Source organism: Spea bombifrons, chromosome 11 (genome assembly GCF_027358695.1).
Source record: "Spea bombifrons isolate aSpeBom1 chromosome 11, aSpeBom1.2.pri, whole genome shotgun sequence".
Taxonomy (NCBI): domain Eukaryota; kingdom Metazoa; phylum Chordata; class Amphibia; order Anura; family Pelobatidae; genus Spea; species Spea bombifrons.
In genome coordinates, this window is record NC_071097.1 from 18,575,663 (window position 1) to 18,598,353 (window position 22,691).

The 22,691-nt window shown below is 39.6% G+C and overlaps 1 protein-coding gene across 1 annotated transcript; it reads right to left on the reverse strand.

Moving 5' to 3' along the window:
- Positions 1–775: 775 nt before the first annotated feature.
- Positions 776–8,060, reverse strand: DNAJC12 (DnaJ heat shock protein family (Hsp40) member C12). The gene is made up of 5 exons (XM_053451068.1): positions 7,871–8,060; positions 4,942–5,020; positions 4,550–4,689; positions 2,931–3,120; positions 776–923 (listed from the first exon to the last, which is right to left on the reverse strand). The coding sequence occupies exons 1-5, from the start codon at positions 7,943–7,945 to the stop codon at positions 829–831; spliced, it is 579 nt and encodes a 192-aa protein (XP_053307043.1). The 5' UTR covers positions 7,946–8,060; the 3' UTR covers positions 776–828.
- Positions 8,061–22,691: the final 14,631 nt, after the last annotated feature.

Consider the following 22,691-nt stretch of genomic DNA (forward strand, 5'->3'; position numbering starts at 1 on the left):
ATATTTAAAAACAAGCAGGATGCAAAGAATGGAGAAAAAAAAATGAGTCATGGGTCTATAAAGACTTTTTGTTTGATTTCAGTCACTAATACAACAAGAAACAGATGTCAGGCAGTTTTACGTATTGTTCCTGTTATTGTCTCTTTTATGTTGTACATGGGATGCTCTGTAGTGATACAGTGTGGGCAGTATGAGAAAACTGAACCATCTGGTGGAAAATGTATAAACAATTGACAGTGCTCACAATGTAAGCACACAAAGGACATGTTCATCTAAAGAGGGTTAGTGACTAGTTTTGAGGATGTGCTACCTACGCGACTGATAAATTCCCCTGGTTAATGTGGACAATATCAAAAGAGGACTCCTTGTATTTAGCATGGCTCCAAGGGACAATCAACATTCCCGGGTTTGCGTTCCTGAATATATAACTACCTATTAAATTCCTAACCATGTTTAAGGCTTTTGGCAAAAAGTAAAATCATGTATTTTCTGACTCCATTCCTGATAATATAACATAATTAATACAACATATTAATCTTTTTTTGACTCAGTTTCATTTACATGATATTGCAAAGGCAGATGTATTAAACTTTGAAGAGCATAGGATATACTTTCAGGGCATTGCACAGTCAAGAACTGGATAACAATATATAAACATGCACACAAAGTAGATAGCAGATTGAACCAATGATAAATACATTGTCTTATATTTGTATAATTTCACATAAAAAGCAGTTATAGTTAATAATAATACTATTCACAATAGCAGACCTGATGATACGGAAAAAGCAGGCAAGAGATCTTTAATAATACACAGGGTATGGATTCTCATATTTCATAATTTCGGAATTTTCGAAGAAGGTCTGAAGGGGCTTCAGCTGACCAACGGAAACGCAGGAGGCAGGAAGTCAAATCGGACGTTCCTATGGTTAATAAAGAAAAAAATCAGGCTGTGGTGAAGCTAACAGTAAACAATATAATTACATTTTTATTTTTGGAGAGCCAAAAGGTTCTGTGGCACTATTACAATGGGGAGAGTGAAAATTACAAGCAACATTATATGTAACCATCAAAAACTGTATACAAAATACAGCATAATATCAACACACATATAGAGTATACTGCTATAGGAGGATACAGCAAGCTGATTTTACAAGCTTCAGCGTTTACATATGAAAATAAGCCAAGGTAAAATTTTAAACTGACACGATGATGATTGGCAAATAGGCGCAAGATATAGGTAATTTCATCAGCCAAATGTACTAAAAGTAGTAACTGACAGTTCCCTAAATACAATCTTAATATAAACACAGGAAAGGCAAGTCTCTCCTCTTCTTCAAGCACACGTGAACGTGTAACAGTAACATTTACTTGTATTTCCCGACTAATCTATGACAGCATCACAAATCGGTAGCTTTTCCATGTCAAAACTCTGTCAAAAAGCATTGAATTAGGTGGGATGCACCGTCGGTTTCAGTCTCTAGCTTTGGGCAGCCTCGTGCAGAGGCCGTGGTGGCTTTAGTGGATGAAATGGCAATACAGAAAAGTCAGGGTTAGAGACAAGAAGAGCCTATAAATTAATCTCTGGGTATGGTCTCTCTTCAATTAATATTCTGAATTATACAGGGAGAAGGTTCTTTTAATACCTTAATAGCATTTGAGTAGAGAAAACTTTCCCGAAAATATCCTTCTAGTGAATTGGATAGAGTCTGTTGGAACTAGGTGCTAGTGTGGTTCATTTTGTCAGAAGAATCATGTGATCTTTGGATAACTCTGCATCATTTTGGACAGTAGGGTAAATCTCCAAGGCCTGTGTCGAAGCAGGTTCATTTGTAAACTGGCAATATCTCTGTTAGCTATCTCTTCAACTATATCAAGTCTTAGGATTGACATTCCAAGTTTTTGGTTGGCTGAAAGAATTTAAGTGAACAATATCAGTGCTTAAGTTAAAATAGATCAAGCCCCAGGGCCTGATGGCATACTGCCCCATATACTTTGGGAGCTTAGCCAAGAAATAGCCAGACCAGTGCTTTTGCTCTTCAAGGGTTTCCCTTGTCTGGTATGGTGCCAAAAGACTGACTATAAAGCAGAAGTCGTACCAATATTCAAAAAGTATCAAAAGCTGAGCCAGGTAAGGACTGGCCTGCGAGCCCGACAATCTGTGGAATTAAAATTATTTGAAAGCTTGATAAGGTATATTATTCAGGAATAGATGTTGTCGAATAATATCATTGTCACGGAAGCCTCCGTGACTGGGGGAGCGCCTGGAGGCTGTATTTCCCATTATAGACGGTGGACCCCTGGATTGCATTACATACTTTGAGCAGGCGACAGTGGACACTTATTACAGTGCAATATCTGATTCACTAGTTTGAATAGATAGAACATATAGAACATATTGTTGAAATTGGAGCACTAGGTGACCAAGTGGCAGGTGAGTTTAAACATCGATCAATGCAAAGTGGTGTTTTTGGAAGCAGAGATACTATAGGGCATTCGGTCACCCTGTCTTTTGAGGAAAAATCCCATCTTCTTAGGGTGTTGAGAAAAAACAGGATCTGCAGCACTTACAGACACGACTTGATTGAGTTCCTTTGTCCCTCATTGGAATCTCCCTCTACTCTTTAAAGCCCTGGCTTCATATCCATATAATTATTTGGCAGAAGCAATGGAAACGTTACTTACACTAACGACCTTAATTTTGGTTGTTGTGAGCTCTGCCAGAAGAGCGTCTAGAAATCCAAGCCTCCTCCTATGTGGACTTCCTAGCTATGACGGGTGGGGAAGGGTCATATTTATAGGTTACACTTTCCTTCCAACTGAATAGCTACTCGTTAGTGATGGGACTTTGGGATATAGCCAGGAAAAGTACATAAACAAATACAAGTTTTACGCTAAAAAAGATACAATATGATAAATACATTTATTACCTTCAGGGCTTTTAGGGGACAGCAAATTAATGTCTTCAGATGTTTTCCCCAATATGTCATGTTCATTTTCATGAGGACTTTCAATTATTTTTTCTCCAAGGTTAGAGAAAGTTGTATCAGGTACATTTGGGGAATCAGCCGGGGCTTCCAGCATTGGTTCTTTTTGACCCCTAACTGCCCAATGCATAGACTGAAACCAAAAGTAAAAAAAAAAAAAAAGAATATATAATTTGTCATGATCACGCATGAGGGCTTCCAAACATTTATGTCTGTATCAAAGCTCTGCACTCATGCTACAAAGTAGAGAGTAAATTCACAATACATTGAGCCAGAAAACAAGTTTTAGCTTAGATGAAAGTTTATAAAATTATTGGCTTCACTCTTGACTGATCAGGTATCAATTATCAGCTTTTCTTCAGATCCACTTGGTGGTGGGGAAATGAACTTCATGTGGATTTTAAATAGGGGACAAAGGGCATTGTGGTGAATGGAATCAGATATCGTTGGGTACTCGTTAGGTTCATTTTAGAATGGCCTAGTTTTAACTCATTTAGACTGGTCCATAACATGTGTCAGAGTACCATAAGGAGCTCCAAAACACAATCAAATACCCTTCAACATTTCAGTGGCCAAAAATCTTTAAAGGCACACATTTCCACTGTACTCACATGAGCTCTAAAACGGTAAGTGAGAAGGTACTGCCCCTAATGCTTTATTCTAAATTGTAAGTATTACATATGGTCAACCTTGCCATGTATATTGTGCAAAAAGGTGGATTTGGCCACTTATAGCCCCAAGTCAATGGTGATGATAGGATATCCTACCAACTTAATGTAATTAGGTGTTTTGCAGGCCAATTACACCTTCCAAACGCACCACTTTGTCTAGTTGAATAAATAAACCCCATTAATCATGTTGGAGGAGTTCTCCAGTGATGTTTGGTGTATCCTAAATATTTACATTATTCAACATTATAATTGATAATTTTCAATATATCCCAAATGCTTCTGCTAACATCTGCGCAACATCTGTAGCATTGCCATTGAAGAATCCTTGGCAGAATATAGCAGAAATGAATTCTCTTCCATTTGGAGTTAATAAAGTAGTGTGGCCTCCCAAAGGAATGTTTTTGGAGATGAATGTTTCACTGACACACCTCCACAAAACAAATAAGTTAGTATTTAAACAGAAGCCAGAAGAGATAAAAAAAAAAAAAAAAAAAAAAAAAAAAACCATCAAAGGACAAAGGGTATTAGAGTGCAAACACTACTTTATAAAATACTGGAATGAACATATTGGGAAATGTTTACTATAGTGAGACACGCGAGGTTGAAATCTTTTCCCATCAAAACAAATTCTTGTGAAATTATATGGTTACAAACAAAAAAAAATGAAATTAAAAGCTCATTCCAATTCCCAGTTCAAAAAAATATTTGTTACTTAATATACCATGTGACCAAGATGCTAACATGCAACAGTGTTTTTATTTTGCTTTTGAAACATGCTGAATAAATATTGTAAGTGCGATCCGTGGCACTCTATGAGCCTGTTATGTCACAATTACGCAGTTCTTGTATTTGTGATGTTCGACAGACGACAATAGTAACCAAAAAGCGTACCATTTTAAGAGAATCCTGCAATGCTTCCCATTGTGTATACGGAATCATGATTTTGCTACGTCTCCAGTAATCATACTGTGCACGACTACCTTCATTTGTCAGAGTTTCTTTAGCTTGCTGCAGCCTCTGAAATTCTTCCACTACAGGTAAAAATAAGCAAAAATAGACTATTAAAAGCTTCTTTTCAGTTTTCCTTATGTGTTTTTTTATTGAGAAGACAGATGGACTTCCCTTTCTGCTTTATTTTCAATGATGGAAATATATCTATTGAGGTAGAACCTGGGGAAACTCTGGCCCAGAATGAGCTCCAACTCAATAGTTCCTATTGAGTTCATGATTTCTAACATTTAATCACACTACATGAAAACATCCAAATTTCCATTTCAATATACCTGCTTTTTGGTTTCCTGGTTGCTTGTCGGGATGGCATTCCATGGCTCTAATCTTATATTCTGCAAGAATTTGCTCAACCTGGATAAAAGAAAGGTACACACCAATTTTGCTAGGATGATTAAAAAGGCAAACAAAAGGTAAACATGTTCTCCTCCACCCAAGATATACTGTTCTGTATAGCTGTGTTTTTTTTCCTTATTGTTACACCATACATTTACTGACCTCGAGATCAACTCCACATTATCATCCGATATTTGGGTATACTTCTTGCTCACACACCACACAATGCTGCAAAGACCTTTTTTGTTTCAGGCAATGCACACACTGTATCTTACCTTACACAGCTAAATAAACCTTAAGGATCAGAAGAGAAAGCTAAGGAAACAATACAGGCGAAATCCCCAACATTCTTGTAATGATTACAATGCACACACGTTCTGGCCCCTGACTGGTTGCATCAAGCAGCCAATCAGTAATGAGAATCCTTGGACTGAAGAAGAAGAGGGGAGCTGCAGGTTCTCACCAACATTATTTTTTGAAAAATTCATATAAAAGTACTCAAAGCTCTACCTTCGTCTTTAGTGGGGCTTTGACGGTCAGTAAACTGTCCCTTTATGGATGCAAGGAACCACTTGATCCCGAGGAGCAGAAGAGTTACTATCTCAGAGTTCCACAAGCTGTTCCTTAGCTTGTTTGAAGATTATTCTATTGTTAACAGTTATGACGAGGAGGACTAACCCGAGCCCTCCGCTGTCATCTTCAGTCCTTGGACTGTTGTAACCCTTTTGTTCCAGTCCCTTATCCCCAAGTGCATTCCTGCCAGGATTCTGCAGTCTCTGCACCCCTGGAACTATTTATCATTTTATTGTTTCAGTCATGGTCCTTGTTGCTTCTCCATCCTATGTCTTGTGTCAATGTATGCTTGTTTATGTTGTACTGCACAGGAGTTTTTGAAGTTTTTAGGTGTACTATTTTTATTACTGACTGTCCGCGTTATGATTGTATATATTTGGTTATGCTGTTGATGATTGTGTTCTGCACTCTTTCGCAATATGTATAAGTGTACGTGAGCATGGATGTCTACCTTTAAGTGTACGTGTGCATGAATGTCTATGTATAAGTGTGTGAGCATGAATGTGTATATAAGACATGATATGTATGTTCCGTCTTGGCATAGACCTAATATGTGAAACAGCTGAATGTAAGTATTATGCTCAGGCTACTGCATTTCCAACCCCACATTGTGCTCTAAGTCTGTGTGTGTTTGTTATATTGTTTTTATTTTGCTTATTAAGTTATATACGTTTATAATGCATTCATATAAAAACAACAAGTTATTAAGAAATACTATGCATTAATACATGACGTATTGATAATAATCTTGTTGATTAAGCCAAATATGTTTTAAGTACACATAACACCCTGCTCCCTTTTACTATTAATCAATAATAGACCTTGAGACTGAGTGAAGGTGAACATCAAGGTCCCTAACTTAAAAGAGGACACTTTTCTTTAGAAACAGGCTGAAGGTGCCAAGTAGAGCTCTGCACGGGACTGTTTTCTTAATCCAGCTCCCGCTGAATTTCTGAACACTCCCACCCGCCCCCACAACACATGGGTGCTCCACCCACGCAACACATGGGTTCTCCGCCCCCGCAACACATGGGTGCTCCACCCACACAACACATGGGTGCTCCACCCACACAACACATGGGTGCTCCGCCCCCGCAACACATGGGTGCTCCGCCCCCGCAACACATGGGTGCTCCGCCCCCGCAACACATGGGTGCCCTGCCCCGCCCGCAAACATTCTGTCAGATTTTAGAGATAGTGAAGAATGTACAGAAATGTTAGGGCTATGCTAAACATTCAGAATAACAGACATAAAACATTGCGTTCCATTAAACGGACCATAAGATAAACGAGACTGAATATAAAAGTGAGGCAAGGACTGCCTTGCGGGAGTGCAGAAGATTAACAGGACACACAGGTATATTGTGTGACCGCCCACAACACACAGAATACCGCCTGGACCCCAATCCCAATGCATTCCTCTAGTGTCAAGGACTCCACGAGAAATAGAAGAATTTACACTCAACTAAACCGTATGTTTGTGTTGTACCATATTCTGTTTGCACAAATGCGTCAGCTGGAATTTTGTATTAACACACGTGATCACGTTTCCCAGAGGCAAAAAGCGAAGTCACTTAGAACGGTATAGCCTTTACATACGTGGCTGTATTTCCAACACTTAATATCTGCATTCATCCTTATGCTAGAGTACATACTCCAGCCCGTGGGTTTACCAGACATCCCAAACTGCATTAAAAATGCAGTTTTAATTAGAAGGGTACCAAATCCAGATTTCAAAATCCAGATTCTGACAAATACTTACCTTAATCCACAGCAAAGGCTAAATTTGAATTATGAATGGTGTATTGAATTGCTTTGATATATTCAGGAAAAATATTGAAATGTTTATTTTAGCTTGTAATTATTTGCAACAGAAAAAGACTGAAAATACAATGAACTGGTCAACATACAGTTATAATATTTATACAGTACATAATACATTAGAGTATTTGAAATATTCACTGTTATTCTCATTCATATCTGCACTTTTACCAGCAATTTCAGATCCCAAGGAGAAATGGAATCAATTACATAGGCTTCTGTACTTGTACCAATACTGTTAACTAATATAATATATATATATATATATATATATATATATACACATATACATACACATACACACATAGGATATTGTAATTGTGTAAACATTGTATAAATGTATTAAATGTAAAAACAGGCAAAGAAAAACAAAACATCAAAAAAAGTGTTATTTAGCATGATTTAAATAGAATAGTTAGCCAGGGATGCTGAATGAATTGGTCAGCATTGCAGAAAGAATAAAACAGCACCCACCGTGGACAGCTCATCACAGCCCAGCACAGTGTAATAATCCTCAGACTCCAAGCTGCTGCTCAGAATAGAATCCATCGCTCAGCAGAATGACTCCTTAAATCAGGTTTATCCGCACACAGCAGCGAGGTGGCAATAGCCCGGGTGGGCTTCTAACCTGTCTGTTTATATGGGAAGGTCCCCACTTGTTGCTTTTGATTGGCACCCGAATGTAGGAAGTAGCGGATTATTTCGCAATGCAGGATGGAACTTGTAGTTCACAAACAGCAACATGTTGTTTGTGGATTTAAGGCAAATCAATAGTTTACAATGTCAGGGGGGGGGGATTTATGGCTAACCTTTATATGTTATTAGAATATCTGAGCAAATTAGGTCATAATGAGAAAGAAATATCAGACATTTTTAATAGTACAGTGTCCTATGGTCTGGTCACAGAAGGGATACGTGTGTGGCAATGTTTTTTCCTAAGTCTGTGCTTTCAAGAAGCAGGTGGGGTTCAGCGGGGTTGTGCAACTACTACTACGGTAGTAGCACACAGGCTGAGGCTCCAGAAGGTGAGTGAGTAGCATGTGTGCTTGTCTGTGTATGTTAGTATTTGTGTTGATTGGGTATGTTAGTGCCACTGAGCATATGTTTTAGTGTGGGGGTATTATAGGGTCAGGGGCTGAAGTGATAATATAGGGACTGGGAACAATGCAGGGGCTGAGAGAGAATAATACAGGGGCAGAAGTATAACACAAGGACTGGGGTGTACATTACAAGGGCTGAGGTATGATACATGGGTTGAGGTGGGCAATACAGATGCTATTCAGGAAGCAGAGAATTGATAAGACTTTCGAGAGATTTGTAGGAGAATTTCAAAATTAAGGCCAAAATAACTGAGTTGAGTTATTCGGCTGTTATTCAAACTCAGCTGTTTTAGCCTCAATTTTCCTTTTTTTGCAGGGTGACTCTTGTGACCACTTGTTCTTGTCTCCTCGTGTCAGTCCAGGTCAAAAAGGCACTTTCTAAACAATTTTGAACCAACGTGGGGAGACATGAATGACAAGCATGAATGTCTTTGTATAAGTGTATGTGGGCATGGATGTCTACTTATAAGTGTACATGAGCATGGATGTCTACCTTTAAGTGTACGTGTGCATGAATGTCTATGTATAAGTGTGTGAGCATGAATGTGTATATAAGACATGAATGTCTATGAAAACGTGTATGTGAGCTTGAATGTATATGTATAAGTGTGTGTGAGCATGAATGTGTATGCAAAAGCATTTGTATGTACAAGCATGCATGTGTAAGTGTTTGAGCATAGCTGTGTATGTATTTGTGTGAGCATGTATGTGTAAGTGGTGTGAGATGGAGTGTTTGTGTTAGCATGAATTTGTATGTGTTGTGTTTGTGAGCATGAATGTGTATATATACAGTATCTCACAAAAGTGAGTACACCCCTCACATTTTTGTAAATATTTTATTATATCTTTTCATGTGACAACACTGAAGAAATGACACTCTGCTACAATGTAAAGTAGTGAGTGTATAGCCTGTATAACACACAGCCATTAATGTCTAAGCCTTGGCAACAAAAGTGAGTACACGCCTACCTTGAAATTCCTAAATTGGGCCCAAGTGTCAATATTTTGTGTGGCCACCATTATTTTCCAGCACTGCCTTAACCCTCTTGGGCATGGAGTTCACCAGAGCTTAACAGGTTGCCACCTCTTCCACTCTTCCATGACGACTTGACAGAGTGCAAGGCATTTCACTCGCTGAAAGAGTTTTGCCACTTGGGCAATCAATGAACAATTGATACAACTTGTAGTGTATAAGAAAGGCAGTGACTGTTGGTACTAACAGTGATATATAATATACTCAACAGGCATCTGGGTCCCAATTAAATGTACAATATGTATGTAGGAGATATTTAGTGACATATATTATGATACTGATACTGATTGGCCGCTGTAAATTAAAAACTTTTATTAGGAGCAAAGATATACATTTAATGAGCTTAATAGACAGTAAAAAAGTAATGTACCCATATATTTTGTTAAAAGAAAAAGAAGTAAATACATGTGTGTTGTCTCAATTTAAGCAGTGTGCGTGTGTTGAGCTACATCTAGTGGTCAGTGCAAATAATATATTTGAAATGACAATTTATATCATGGATGAGTAAAGTAATATTATTTTAATTTTGCATGTTAATAAATAATATTTTCACATTGTTTGAGTCATTGTTAATGTTTCCTTTATTAATATTAATAATATAATATTATGAAAATAACCAGAGTTGTTTTTCCATTTTTGCTTTTAAACAATTTTTCCTGTAGCCAAGGCAGCAAAGTGGTCCAGTTATAAAGCCACACAAAACATATTTGAAAGACGTGTTCTGTATGTTCTAGTCCTTTACAACACCAAGATGGAATGCATAAAAACAAAAAAAGAAACAACAGCTGAGACGGGCCCTGCTCAAACGAGCTTCCAATCTAGAGGGAGTTAGGGTGTATTACACAATATGTAAAAGGTAAACGTGCCACTGTTATGGCTATCCCTATACCACTCACACCAGTATAAGTATTGCAGGAGATGAACTAGGAAAGGTGAGCTAAAGGAAGGGAAGATTAGAAGTTCGCTTTTGGAAAGATTGAGTTTTAGGAAATGTGCAGACACCCAGGTAGAGACAGCGGCGAGAGTGTTAGTTACACAATCTAAGACAGAGAGAAAGTGATTAGGAGAGGGTAGGTAGATCCAGAGCCGGCCTTAGGTGTTCTGGCGCCCTGTCCGGACTACTCCTCTGGCGCCCCCCCCATTTCAAAAAAAGAAAGGAATAAAAACTTGTAACAAAACCCCAATCACTACATACTACCCCAAACATTGATGTGGTGTAGGCCTACCACTTCTTTGTCTGGCTTAGTAGTAGGGATGCACCAAAACGAATTCTGGACTGAAACCGAAAGTGCAGCATTTACCTGGCCAAAACCGGATATGACCCCCCCACACACCATAAAAAAATCTAACACTTTTATTTAAAGTAAGTAACACACCAAAATAGGACAAAACAATTAAATAACAATATTACATATATATATATATATATATATATATATATATATATATATATGATTAACAGCAATCACATTCCTATCATGCCCAGGCATACCCAGATTCCAGGATGTATTCGCAGACTTGGCATGATAGGAGTATGATTGCCCTATCTACCCCTTCTCACTCCCTTCTCCCTATCTACCCCCTTTCCCCTGTCTCACTCCCTTCTCCCTATCTACCCCCTCCTAACTATCTACCCTTTCCCTCTTTGAAGTTCACTTACCTTTCAGGAGTCCTGCGGTGGGGGTGCAAGGCCTCTGCCTCCCAGCTCTGCCACTGTATGGAACAGTATAGAATGATGGGAGTTATGATGTACTTTTAGAGCATAATTAGATCATGAAAAAGACATTGGAAATTGTACAGCATAACACCCATCACTCTCACACAATTACCAATCCACACATATACTTATCCACACATATACTAATCCACACATATACCAATCCACACGCATACCAATCCACACGCATACCAATCCACATGCATACCAATCCACACATATACACTAATCCACACATATATACCAATCCACACATATACTAATCCACACGTATACCAATCCGCACGTATACCAATCCACACATATACCAATCCACACATATACACTAATCCACACTTATATACCAATCCACATTTACCAATCCACACATATACACTAATCCACATTTACCAATCCACACACATACCAATCCACACATACTAATCCACACATATACCAATCCACACATATACCAATCCACACATATACCAATCCACACATACTAATCCACACATATACCAATCCACACATACACCAATCCACACATACACTTATCCACACATATACCAATCCACTCTCACTGAGTGCTTTCCTACCTTTCCTCTTTTCTCCTTACAGCTCCTTTTCCTTCTCTTCTTCAGTTCTTCTGTTTTCCGGGTCAGAGGGCACGGACAGCAGAGGGCGCGGCTTCAGTGTCGTGTGCCGGGATCTGACAACAAACCCCGGCGCACAGCAGCTGTTGTCGCGCGGATCACAAGGGAGCGGTATCGGAGGTCTTTAACAGACCTCAGGCTCCATTGAGCTGTTAAAGACCTCCGATACCGCTCCCTTGCAAGCCTGCTCCTCCAGCGGCGGACGTTACTGTCCGTCTCAGGAGGGGTGCCGGGTGCCCCCCTGATGAGCGGCACCCGGTGCGGACAGCCCCCCCTAAAGGTATGCTACGGTGGCGTCGGACCCCGCGGCGTCGGACCCCGCGGCGGCGGACCCCGCGGCAGCGCCCCCTGGAGTGTGGCGCCCTGTGCGGTCGCACAGGTCGCACACCCCAAAGGCCGGCTCTGGGTAGATCTGGGTTTCATCAGCATACAGGTGGTATTGAAAGCCAAATGATGAGATTAGTTTGCAAGTCAGGTAGTGTAAACAGAAGGGGTCCTAGAACTGAGCCTTGGGGTACCCAACTGAGAGGGGGGAGTGGAAGTGTTACTGGAGACAGAGATCCTGTATTATCAGAGAAGTAGGAAGGGAAACAGGAGAGAGCAGTGTCACAGAGACCAAGATCATGAAGAGTTTGAAGAAGAACAGTGTCAAAAGCAACAGAAAGGCCCAGTAGGTTTAGCATGGAATAGCAGACCCTTGGATTTAGCAGTGAGTAGGTCATTGGCAACCTTTGTAATGTTAAGTAATGTTAAGTAAATACTTTTTGTGAAACAGCAAATAAAACACAGGCTAGTGGCCAAATGAGCGGCCCAGGAGGCATTATCCCTGCTTCTTTGCCTCTGTCACATCGACACCCAAACACACACCAGGCAAGGCTCTGCCACACCGACACACAGACATCAGGACAGGGTCTGCCGCACTGAAGCATAAAAAAAATATATTTTCTACACTGCTTTGTCATTAACTGCCCCTTTTGTATTTTTGCCCCATTGTCTATTGATGCCCCAGCCCGGCCCCCTTTAGTATTGATTAATGCGTCCCCCCACAAGCTTGTGTATTGCCCCCCTGTGTGCATTTGTGCCCCCACACCCTTGTATATTGATTTATGTGATGCCCCAGCCAATCCCCTCCCTTGTCTATTGATGCCCCCACTGCCATGTGTATTACCCCCAGCCACCCCCCTATTGATTTTGTAATGCCACAACCCAGCCACCCCCGTTTTGTATTATTTAATTTTTGTCCCAAGGGAATTCCCCCCCCCCATTGAATAAGGGTCCGCTTTCCTATAACCCTAACTATTTTTTGGTAATACTTACATTTTTGTGGGGGTTTTTCCCTGCTGTCCTCCGACGTGACGATCCTCTCCCAGTCAGGAGGAACTCTTCTGTGAGCCCGCCCCCTTCAACGTCATGTCTTCAAAGGGGCAAGATGAAGACCTTAGGCACTGCTGCCACTGGGCACGCCGGACTCTTTAACTTTGTTAGGTGGCCAGTCCGGGTGCATTTGGCCCACAGGCCCGCACGTTGGACGCCCCTGCCCTATTATAATAGCACTATTGTAAAGATACATACCTTGGATACTATTGTATTTGGGTTGCTGTTCTTACTGCTCTGCTATATAGGGTCCTGGCATCATTGGCTGCTGACCCCCAGCTTTATCTAACCTCTGATTTGCTTCTGAACCTTTTAACTATAATCCTGACATCATTAGCCACTGATGATTCTCTTTGCCTGACCTCTGAGTTCCCCTGGACACCTCCAGCTCCACTGCTGACCCACTTATTGCCCTCCCCACTTGACTTTGATATCTTTACCATCAGCTGCACCAGGTAGGATCCCACCATACCTAATATTACAAATGAGCCATTATGAAATGGTTTGACTAAGTAGTTCATCATTGAGACCAACAGTCTTCAGGACCTTCAAGCAGGTAATCTGCAGAAAGACAATTAGGAACTACAGGGATTGCAGGTTCATACTCCAACTATGACTACAGAAATTGCAGTTACTCTCTTGGAGCCTCAAGTTCCGTTCCATGGAAAAAAACCTCCTTTTTTGTTGCAAGTACTCTGTAGACACCCAGCAACATGGCAGATGACATTGATTTTACCACTGGAGATGCTGGGGCTTCCACCACTTCCCCATGCAGTGCTCTGCCCTGCATAAGAATGGGCTTGTTGTTCTGAAGGGACGCCTATGCAAGATTGCTGAAATGTGTACTTCCAAGATTGGCAAGCACAGGCATGCCAAGGTTCACCTTGTATGAATTGATATTTTCAGTGATAAGAAGTATGAAGATATTTGTCCTTCTACCCAAAGCAGTCTCTCATTTTCTGTGGCTGGTATGATATTCATTGTATATTTATTTTATTTTTGTTACTTTTCTTGCATAGTTTTGGACACACTATATTTATTATACATATGGAATCAAGCATTCAAATAAAATGTTTTTATACTTCTATCTTCATGGAGTGCTGGTGTTCCTTTATTTGAATGACTACAGAGATTGCATTGTGGAGCCTCAAGTTCCTTTCCATAAAAAAATATATGCAGGTGTCGTTCTTCTGAAAAGGACAGCAACATTGTAAAGATATGCCCATTTTTCATATTCATACTGAAGAACCACAGGTTACGCCGCATAATCTCCTCCAATCTAACAGCCCGGTTTTCAATCCTTGGTCATCAGGCTTTGGACACCCTTTATGATAATCCTTATAAAACATCCAGATCTGTGCCCTTAGGCAAGGAAGACGGAACGAGCAGGGGGCTGGACACGCGGGCTGCGTCTCAGCTCCCCTACCCGCGGGACAACGGAGGAGGTAACACATCTCTTGTTACAGTGGAATTGTAAAATTGTCACACTGATACCTGTCATTGATTCTGGGGTTAATGGCAGCTTCATGGACTTCATGGACATGCAAGCTCTATCCTAGGGGCATACCTAGAATATTTGGCAACTGGGGTGGATCCTGTATCCCACTATAAAACTGCATAACTGCTATCATTATATACTGAGGCAGACATTGATGGTGGTACAGCCTAACTTCTATCATTATATATTGAGGCAGACATTGAAGGTGGTACAGCATAAATCCTATCACTATATACCCAGACATTACAGTAGAACAGCATAACTACTATCACTATACACCGAGCCAGACTTTGACGGTGGTACAGCATAACTGCTGTAATTATATACTGAGACTAATGTTGACCACATCAGCCATGTTTTTACATATTGCTGACCAGACCAGATAAATGGCTGCCCTGTAGTATGGATAATGTATAGCTGACTAATTGCTTCGCTTCCATGAGTCTATACATCCCACATACTGCAGGGCAGTACTTTATTTCTGCTGGTGATCAATAAGAAAAACTTATACATGTCCTGGGAAGCATGGCCCATAGTAGTATGTAGTGATAGGAGTTATGTTGTACCACCGTCAACTAGGTTGTAAGCTCACAAGAGCAGGGCCCTCTTCTCCTTTTGTGTCGGTTTGTTATGTGATTTTTCATTTTACTGACTGACGGCTGATGCTAAATACATTCATATAATTAAATGTCTGGCTCAGTATAAAGTGATGGGAGGTATGATCTACTTTAGAACATAACTCCCATCACTACATACTGAGTCAGGCGATGATGGTAATACAGCATAACTTCCACCACTATACACTGAACAAAGCATTGGCAATGGTACAGCATAACTCCCATCATTCTCACACACTTACTAATCTTTTTTTTCTTGGCTCTTCTTATTCTATCTTCTTCTGGTGCGGTGGGAGCAGAAGTAGATGGGCACGACTTCAGTGTTGTGCCCCGGCATCTGACATCCCAATGCACATCATCAGTTGCTGGCGCGCATCGAAAGGGAGCAGGATTGGAGGTCTGTATTAACAGACTTCCTGCTCCTGTGATTGATTTTAGCTGGTTGGAGGGAGATTTTTGATCTCCCCAACCGAGCTTGCTCCTCTAGCCTGTTATAGTCCGTCTCTCGAGGGGTGTGCACCAGATGACAGCCTGATGGCACACCCCTAATGAGTGGTACCCGGTTGGATTACCCCCCACTGCTCTCCATTATTCTCCCTGTCCTCACATTCCCGAATCATCAGCCAGACAGACTATTCAAACACCTTAGCATTCCAATTAATTATACCATTAACATCTCCGTTTTATGGTAATTTTGTTTCTTGATCAACTAAGACCTGCCTCTGTCACCGATGTGACAAAATGGTTGGAGTCCCTGAAATTGTAAATACCTTTTCTATAAAATACCCTTATTTGCCTGCACTCAACCACTTGCCACTTACTGCTGGGCTAATGGCTTGGCTGAGCTCCCTTTATTATGTTGGCCTTTATCCTAACGATTGTTTTTTGGTTTCCCCTTCCTGTTGCTACTTACTAAAATCATTAGCTGCTGTTCCCTAGCTATGTTGACCTCTCAGTTACTTCTATACCCTTCACCTTGTCAGGACTTGGGTAAGTAGGTTGAGTAGGAGCCCAGTTGCTGGAGATACCTGGGGCTCTGTCTGTACCCCACAATGCATGATACTGGATGAGAAGGTACAGACAGGCCAAGAGAAAAAACATTACAAGGCTGAATATTTAGAAAACAGTCTATATTGGAGTGTGCTGGCTGATCGAGTAAAACAAACAGGACTGGTTGACAGCAAAACAAGACACAAACAGGATAGAAGCTGTATTTAATACACTGGTTGTGGCTGGGAATACAGCTGAAGTCTTAGGAGCGTTAGCAAGTCAGGAACACGGCTGGGACCTGAACCTCGGATCTGTAGCTGGATTGGCAGGGGCACAGGAGGCCCTTAGGCAGGGCACATGGCAATAAGATGTAGTCAAAAACAATCCAGGTTGGAAACAGAAGTATATAAACATAAGGCCAAATCAGGTATCCAGAAGAATGGTCACAAACAAGCCAGATTAGAACCAGAAGATCAGTATGAAGCTGCTAGAATCCTGACACACGTATAGTCCCTATATAATTGGCTAATTGACCCCTGACTATGCCTGACCTCTCAGTTTATGCCACAGTCCTGACACCATTTGCAATGTCTGACCTCTGAGTTGAACCTGACCTCTTAGGTTCCAGTTATGAAGTATATCCTCCCTTGTGCTACTGATGCTAATATGTTTACATCTTATACCACTCTTCATTAGATAACTCACCTATTAATCTATTTAATTCAGTCTTATTTGCACGACTTTCTGCTAAGCATCCAGACATTTTTTCACAGAACTAGAAAATATAGTTAATGACAAACACTTATAATTAATAAACAAAATAATTCAGATTGTCATTCCTTGTTTACAAAAATATTAACAGTCCTTTTATTTCCATATAGTACATATATTATTATTCTAATAATTATTATAAGAATGTGTTACAAGTATCTCTGTAAAACTATTATGTTGTTGATACAAATTACTCTTATTTCCAGGTGTCAGAATATAATTGGGTTACCCTCGGCACAGCTGTATGTCTCCTGAAGGTATTTTGATATTGGTAAATTAATTAGTCTCAAAAGAATCCATAAACACGACTGATCTATAGAGACTATATTATATTCACTCTTCAAACATAACTGCTTAATTTGAAAACACAGTATGTATTTTTATAATTTTGCTCAGGGGAATAAGGCATGAGGGTATAGAAGAGTATTTAAAAGTTCAGCCAGGAATTTTCCAGATAATGAATGAAGCTCAATTCCACCTTTGAGGTAAAGCAGAGCTGTTGACAACAGCTATATAGAATTTGTTCTATTCTGTTATCCTGACCAAGAAATCTGAATTGACAAGCATTACACATCATGTCAGTTTGTATCATGTCAGCAACTTTGGGGTCACTTAGAAATGTCCTGTTTTTTTGAGAGAAAACCAAATTTTGTCCATTAAAATAACATCAAATATATCAGAAATGCAGTGTAGACATTATTAATGTTGTAAACGACTACTGTAGCTGGAAACGTCTGATTTTAATGGGATGTCTTCATAGGCATACAGAGGCTGTTTATCAGCAACCATCACTTTGCTGTTCTAATGCCACGTTGTGTTAGCTGACCCAAGTTTAAGTTTTAAAGGCTAATTGATCATTAGAAAATCCTTTTGTGATTATGTTAGCACAGCTAGAAATTTCCCTGTTTTCCATGGAAAGAGCTAATCGGCCTCACACTATGAGAATGGTAGTATTTATATCATAAATATATAACATATATATATATATATATATAAAACTGGGAAAATAGAAAAAAATCTGTTTATTGGTGGCTTGGGACCTATGATTTATACTATATTGAAGCATATTTGATGGTATACCTCCACTTTTGGAATATAAGGTTGGCTCCATGGGTAAAAATGTCTTGTATTTCATGAAGTTCTTTCCTATAATATCAAGCAAGTGAATACAAAAGATAAGTTGTGTGATAACCCTTTTTGTAAAGGAACAATAAAATATTCTTGTCCTTTCACATTTTAGTTTGACCATTGTATTCTTGCACTTTCAATCTCAACTGCCCCTAAATAACTTCTAATGATTCACAACATGGTGATATGGCACACCAATTGCAATAGCGCCCTATTTTACTTATCTTCTTTTTTAAATTGACACATGCACATTTTTAATATAAATACACACTGTACTTATTTATTTTACGAAAACTAGCAAAATACCAAATAGGATGTGACCACACTGCATTAGTTACTAGAGAAGGTACCTCCAAACAGTTTGTCTTATGCTGAGAGTGCTGAGAGTGCTAATTTACAAATTCCATACACAAATGGCAATTCTTAAAAAATGTACATGCATGAATAATATGAATTGTGAATGGATGAGCATATTCTTCTCAAAATCATTGTTTTTGTCTTTTGTCTATCACAATGAATTCATGACAAGCATATAATGCAATTTGCTTTATTTTCTTTAATACAGCACATTATAAAGGAAGTTGGCAATCTTATTTACATTTATTTGATGGATTTAATTGAGGTGAGTGCTCTTGGATTAGCTCTTCTTCTTTAACCTTCATCTTTTTACCATGCTAGTGAACAGAATGTATTGGCCATAATTCTGTGCTTATCCTTCTTTGTCACTGTGGCAGAATTAAACTTGCTATGTGATAGTCTAAGTTATCAGTTAAAGTGACAGGAATCAGAGTTTGAGAAATGACTATGTTTTATGAACGTTTTATGAATGTTTTATGTGCCTACCTTTTCAGATAGTTCTGGTTACTAGAGTCTAACAGATAAAAACTCTACTGAGCAGCTTATTCCTGCATCTTGCACTAGCAGGGTACCTAAGGGATCAGTCCTGAGAATTTTTATTAGCGTTATTACAAAAAGGATTAAAAGTAACATGCATTTTTTGCAGATGATACATAAGATCTGTAACAGGGAGGACATTCAAAATAGCCAATGATTTTGTAAATTAGGGGAATGGTTGAAAGCGTGAAAGCTGAAGTTTAATATTGATAAATGTAAAACTATTGCGCTTGGGGTATAAAAAAACACAAAACACAAAATATTGTATTAGTGCTGTGTTGTGCTGTCAGTGGCAACAGAGGAGTTGGACATTTGAAGTAATTGATACAATATTCCTTAAATTTCTTTAAAGACTCTAACATTAATGATTATTATTATTTACTGATTTATATAGCGTCATCATATTCCGAAGCGCTGTACAATTGGTAAATAGGAAACAATAAGTAGTGCATCACATATCAGTCAAGGCCATGATTAGTCCTTTGTCTTAGATTTGGGATACCCATATACCTATCCCAAATGTGTTCAAATTAACTTTTTCCCTTAACCCAGTATCGTACCTAGCAGGGGCGGGGGGTTTTGGCAGTCCTCCCCAGATGCCACTCATCAGGGTGGTGCCACCACGCCGGCACCACATCAGAGAGGGACAGTAATGCCTGCCGCTAGAGGAGCAGACTCGGTTGTGGAGATCAAGGATCTCCCTCCAACCGGCTTAAAGTCAATCAAGGGAGTGGGAGGTCTGTTAATGCAGACATCTGATACTGCCCCCTTGTGATGCTGTGTGTTGGGATTTGTGGTCATATCCCGGCGCACAACATTGAAACCGCGCCCACCGCCTTCTGCGCTCACTGTGAGAGTGATGGGCGTTATGCTGTAGTTTATGCTGAATGTTTGTGAATGAATGTTTGTGAATGAGTGTGTGTGTGTGACAGCATGGATGTGTAAGTGGGGGGGGGTAGCATGGCATAGGGAGGCTGTAATCACATTCCTATCATGCCCAGGTTCCAGTATGTACTGGCTGCCTGAGTGTGATTGCTGTTAGCAATTTTTTTGTCCAATTTTGGTGTTAACCACACTTAAAAGTAAGTAACACACCAAAATTGGACAGAAAAATTCAATAACAATATTAATATATATATGATTGCTAACGTAAATCACACTCCTATCATGCCCAGGCAACCAAGTACATGCTAGAACCTGGGCATGATAGGAGTATGATTGCTGTTAGCAATCACCCTCCTATCATGTAAGTCAGGCAGTACAGTATATATTAATATTGTTATTAAAAAAAATGTCTAATTTCAGTGTGTTACTTTTAATAAAAGTGTGTTTTTTTTGTTTTTGTTTTTAAAGGTGGGGGGTCATTTTCGGTTTCGGCCAAGAGAATGCTGAATTTTAGGTTTCAGTCCAGAATTTTCATTTCGGTGCATCCCTACTATATACTAAGCCAGACACTGAAGTGGTAGGCCTACACCACATCAATGTTTGGCTTAGTATATAGTGATAGGGGTTATGCTGCATTATTGTCAATGTCTGGCTCAATGTATAGTGATAGGGATTACGCTGTACCACCGTCAATGTTTGCCTCAGTATATGGTGATAGGTGTTATGGTGTGCCTCAGAATATAGTGATAGGTGTTACGCTGTACCGCCGTCAATGTGTGCCTCATTATATAATGATAGGTGTCAGCTGTACCACCATCAATGTTTACCTCCGTATATAGTGATAGGTGTTATGCTGCACCACCGTCAAAGTTTGCCTCAGTATAAAGTGATAGGTGTTATACTGTACCACTGTCAATGTTTGCCTCAGTATATAGTGATAGGTGTTATACTGTACCACCGTCAATTTGTGCCTTAGTATATAGTGATAGGTTTTTTGCTGCACCACCGTCAGTGCGTGCCTCAGTATATAATGATAACAGTTATCCTGTACCACTGTCAATGTTTGCCTCAGTATATAACGATAACAGTTATGCTGTACCACCATCAATGTTTGCCTCCGTATATAGTGATAGGTGTTATGCTGTTCCACCGTCAATGTGTGCCTCAGTATATAGTGATAGGTGTTATGCTGCACCCCCTTCAGTGCGTGCCTCAGTATATAATGATAACAGTTATCCTGTACCACTGTCAATGTTTGCCTCAGTATATAATTATAACAGTTATGCTGTACCACCGTCAATGTTTGCCTCAGTATATAATGATAACAGTTATGCTGTAGCACCGTCAATGTTTGCCTCAATATAATGATAACAGTTATGCTGTACCCCTGCCAATTTTTGGAAGCTGGGGGTGCCACATACAGGATCTGCCCCAGGTGCCAAATACTCCAGGTACGCCCCTGCCTTAACCACTACTACTTCTTAAATATAATACTTAAATATACAAAGTGTAAACCTTATTATTTTTGCACCATGATTGGCTGACTCAGAAAGCACAGACAGAAGAGATAACCGGGTAGTATTATAATTTTCCATAATGCTTTTTGAGTTTGGCACTATGATTCTTTCTGTCAGGGGAAAAAGGACAAGAAGAATTCTAGCTCTTAATAATTGAGGAAAAGGCAGTGCGGAAAATGTTTGTATCTGCAAAACTATCGCAGCAAAAAGGAACTAAAGTATTAAGAGCACATAAAACAGCATGGCCATCGATTGAAAAAGAGAATGGGACATTTAATCTATAAGACTTTGCGATGCATTGCATTAATACATTAGAGTAAGAAAAAAAAGGGCCATGCATATTAACAATAATCATATCTTGAAACTAGACATAGGTGATTTATGTTTTGAAAAAGTTTTATTGGGAAGATTTATCTTGCTTTTCTATTAAACGTATACATAGCTGTCACATTTGCCAATGAAGGCATATAAAATATGCACTGTCAGTCTGTTCAACTAAACTAAAACTTATTTTGACAGAAGTGACCATTTAATTTATTTAGAAAAAAATCAGCTATATTGCATTCAAGACTACTATCCAGATTGCAATATATACCGTATTTGCTCGATTATAAGACGACCCTGATTATAAGACGACCCCCCAAAATCTAAATATTAATTTAGGAAAAAAACAAAAAGCCTGAATATAAGACTACCCTATAGGAAAAAAAGTTTTACTAGTAAATATTAATTCATGTAAACAATATTTTCATATTTAATAAAAGCTATGATTGAGAAAAAAATATATTTTTTTATTTCCTTTTATTTGCCAACCTGCCCCCCCAGTTATGCACATCTGCCCCCAGGGTTGCCACTCTGCCCCCAGAAATGCCTTATACCCCCTATTTGCCACTCTGCCCCATGATATGCCTTTTAATCCCCTATATGCCAGAGTGGCATATAGGGGGTTAAAAGGCATATCATGGGGCAGAGTGGCATATAGGGGGTTAAAAGGCATTTCTGGAGATATATATATAACTGCTAACAGCAATCACACCCCTATCAAGCCAAGGCAGCCAGTACATGCTGGAACCTAGGATGATAGGAGTGTGAGTACAGCCTCCCTATGCCATGCTACCACCACCACCCTTACACATCCA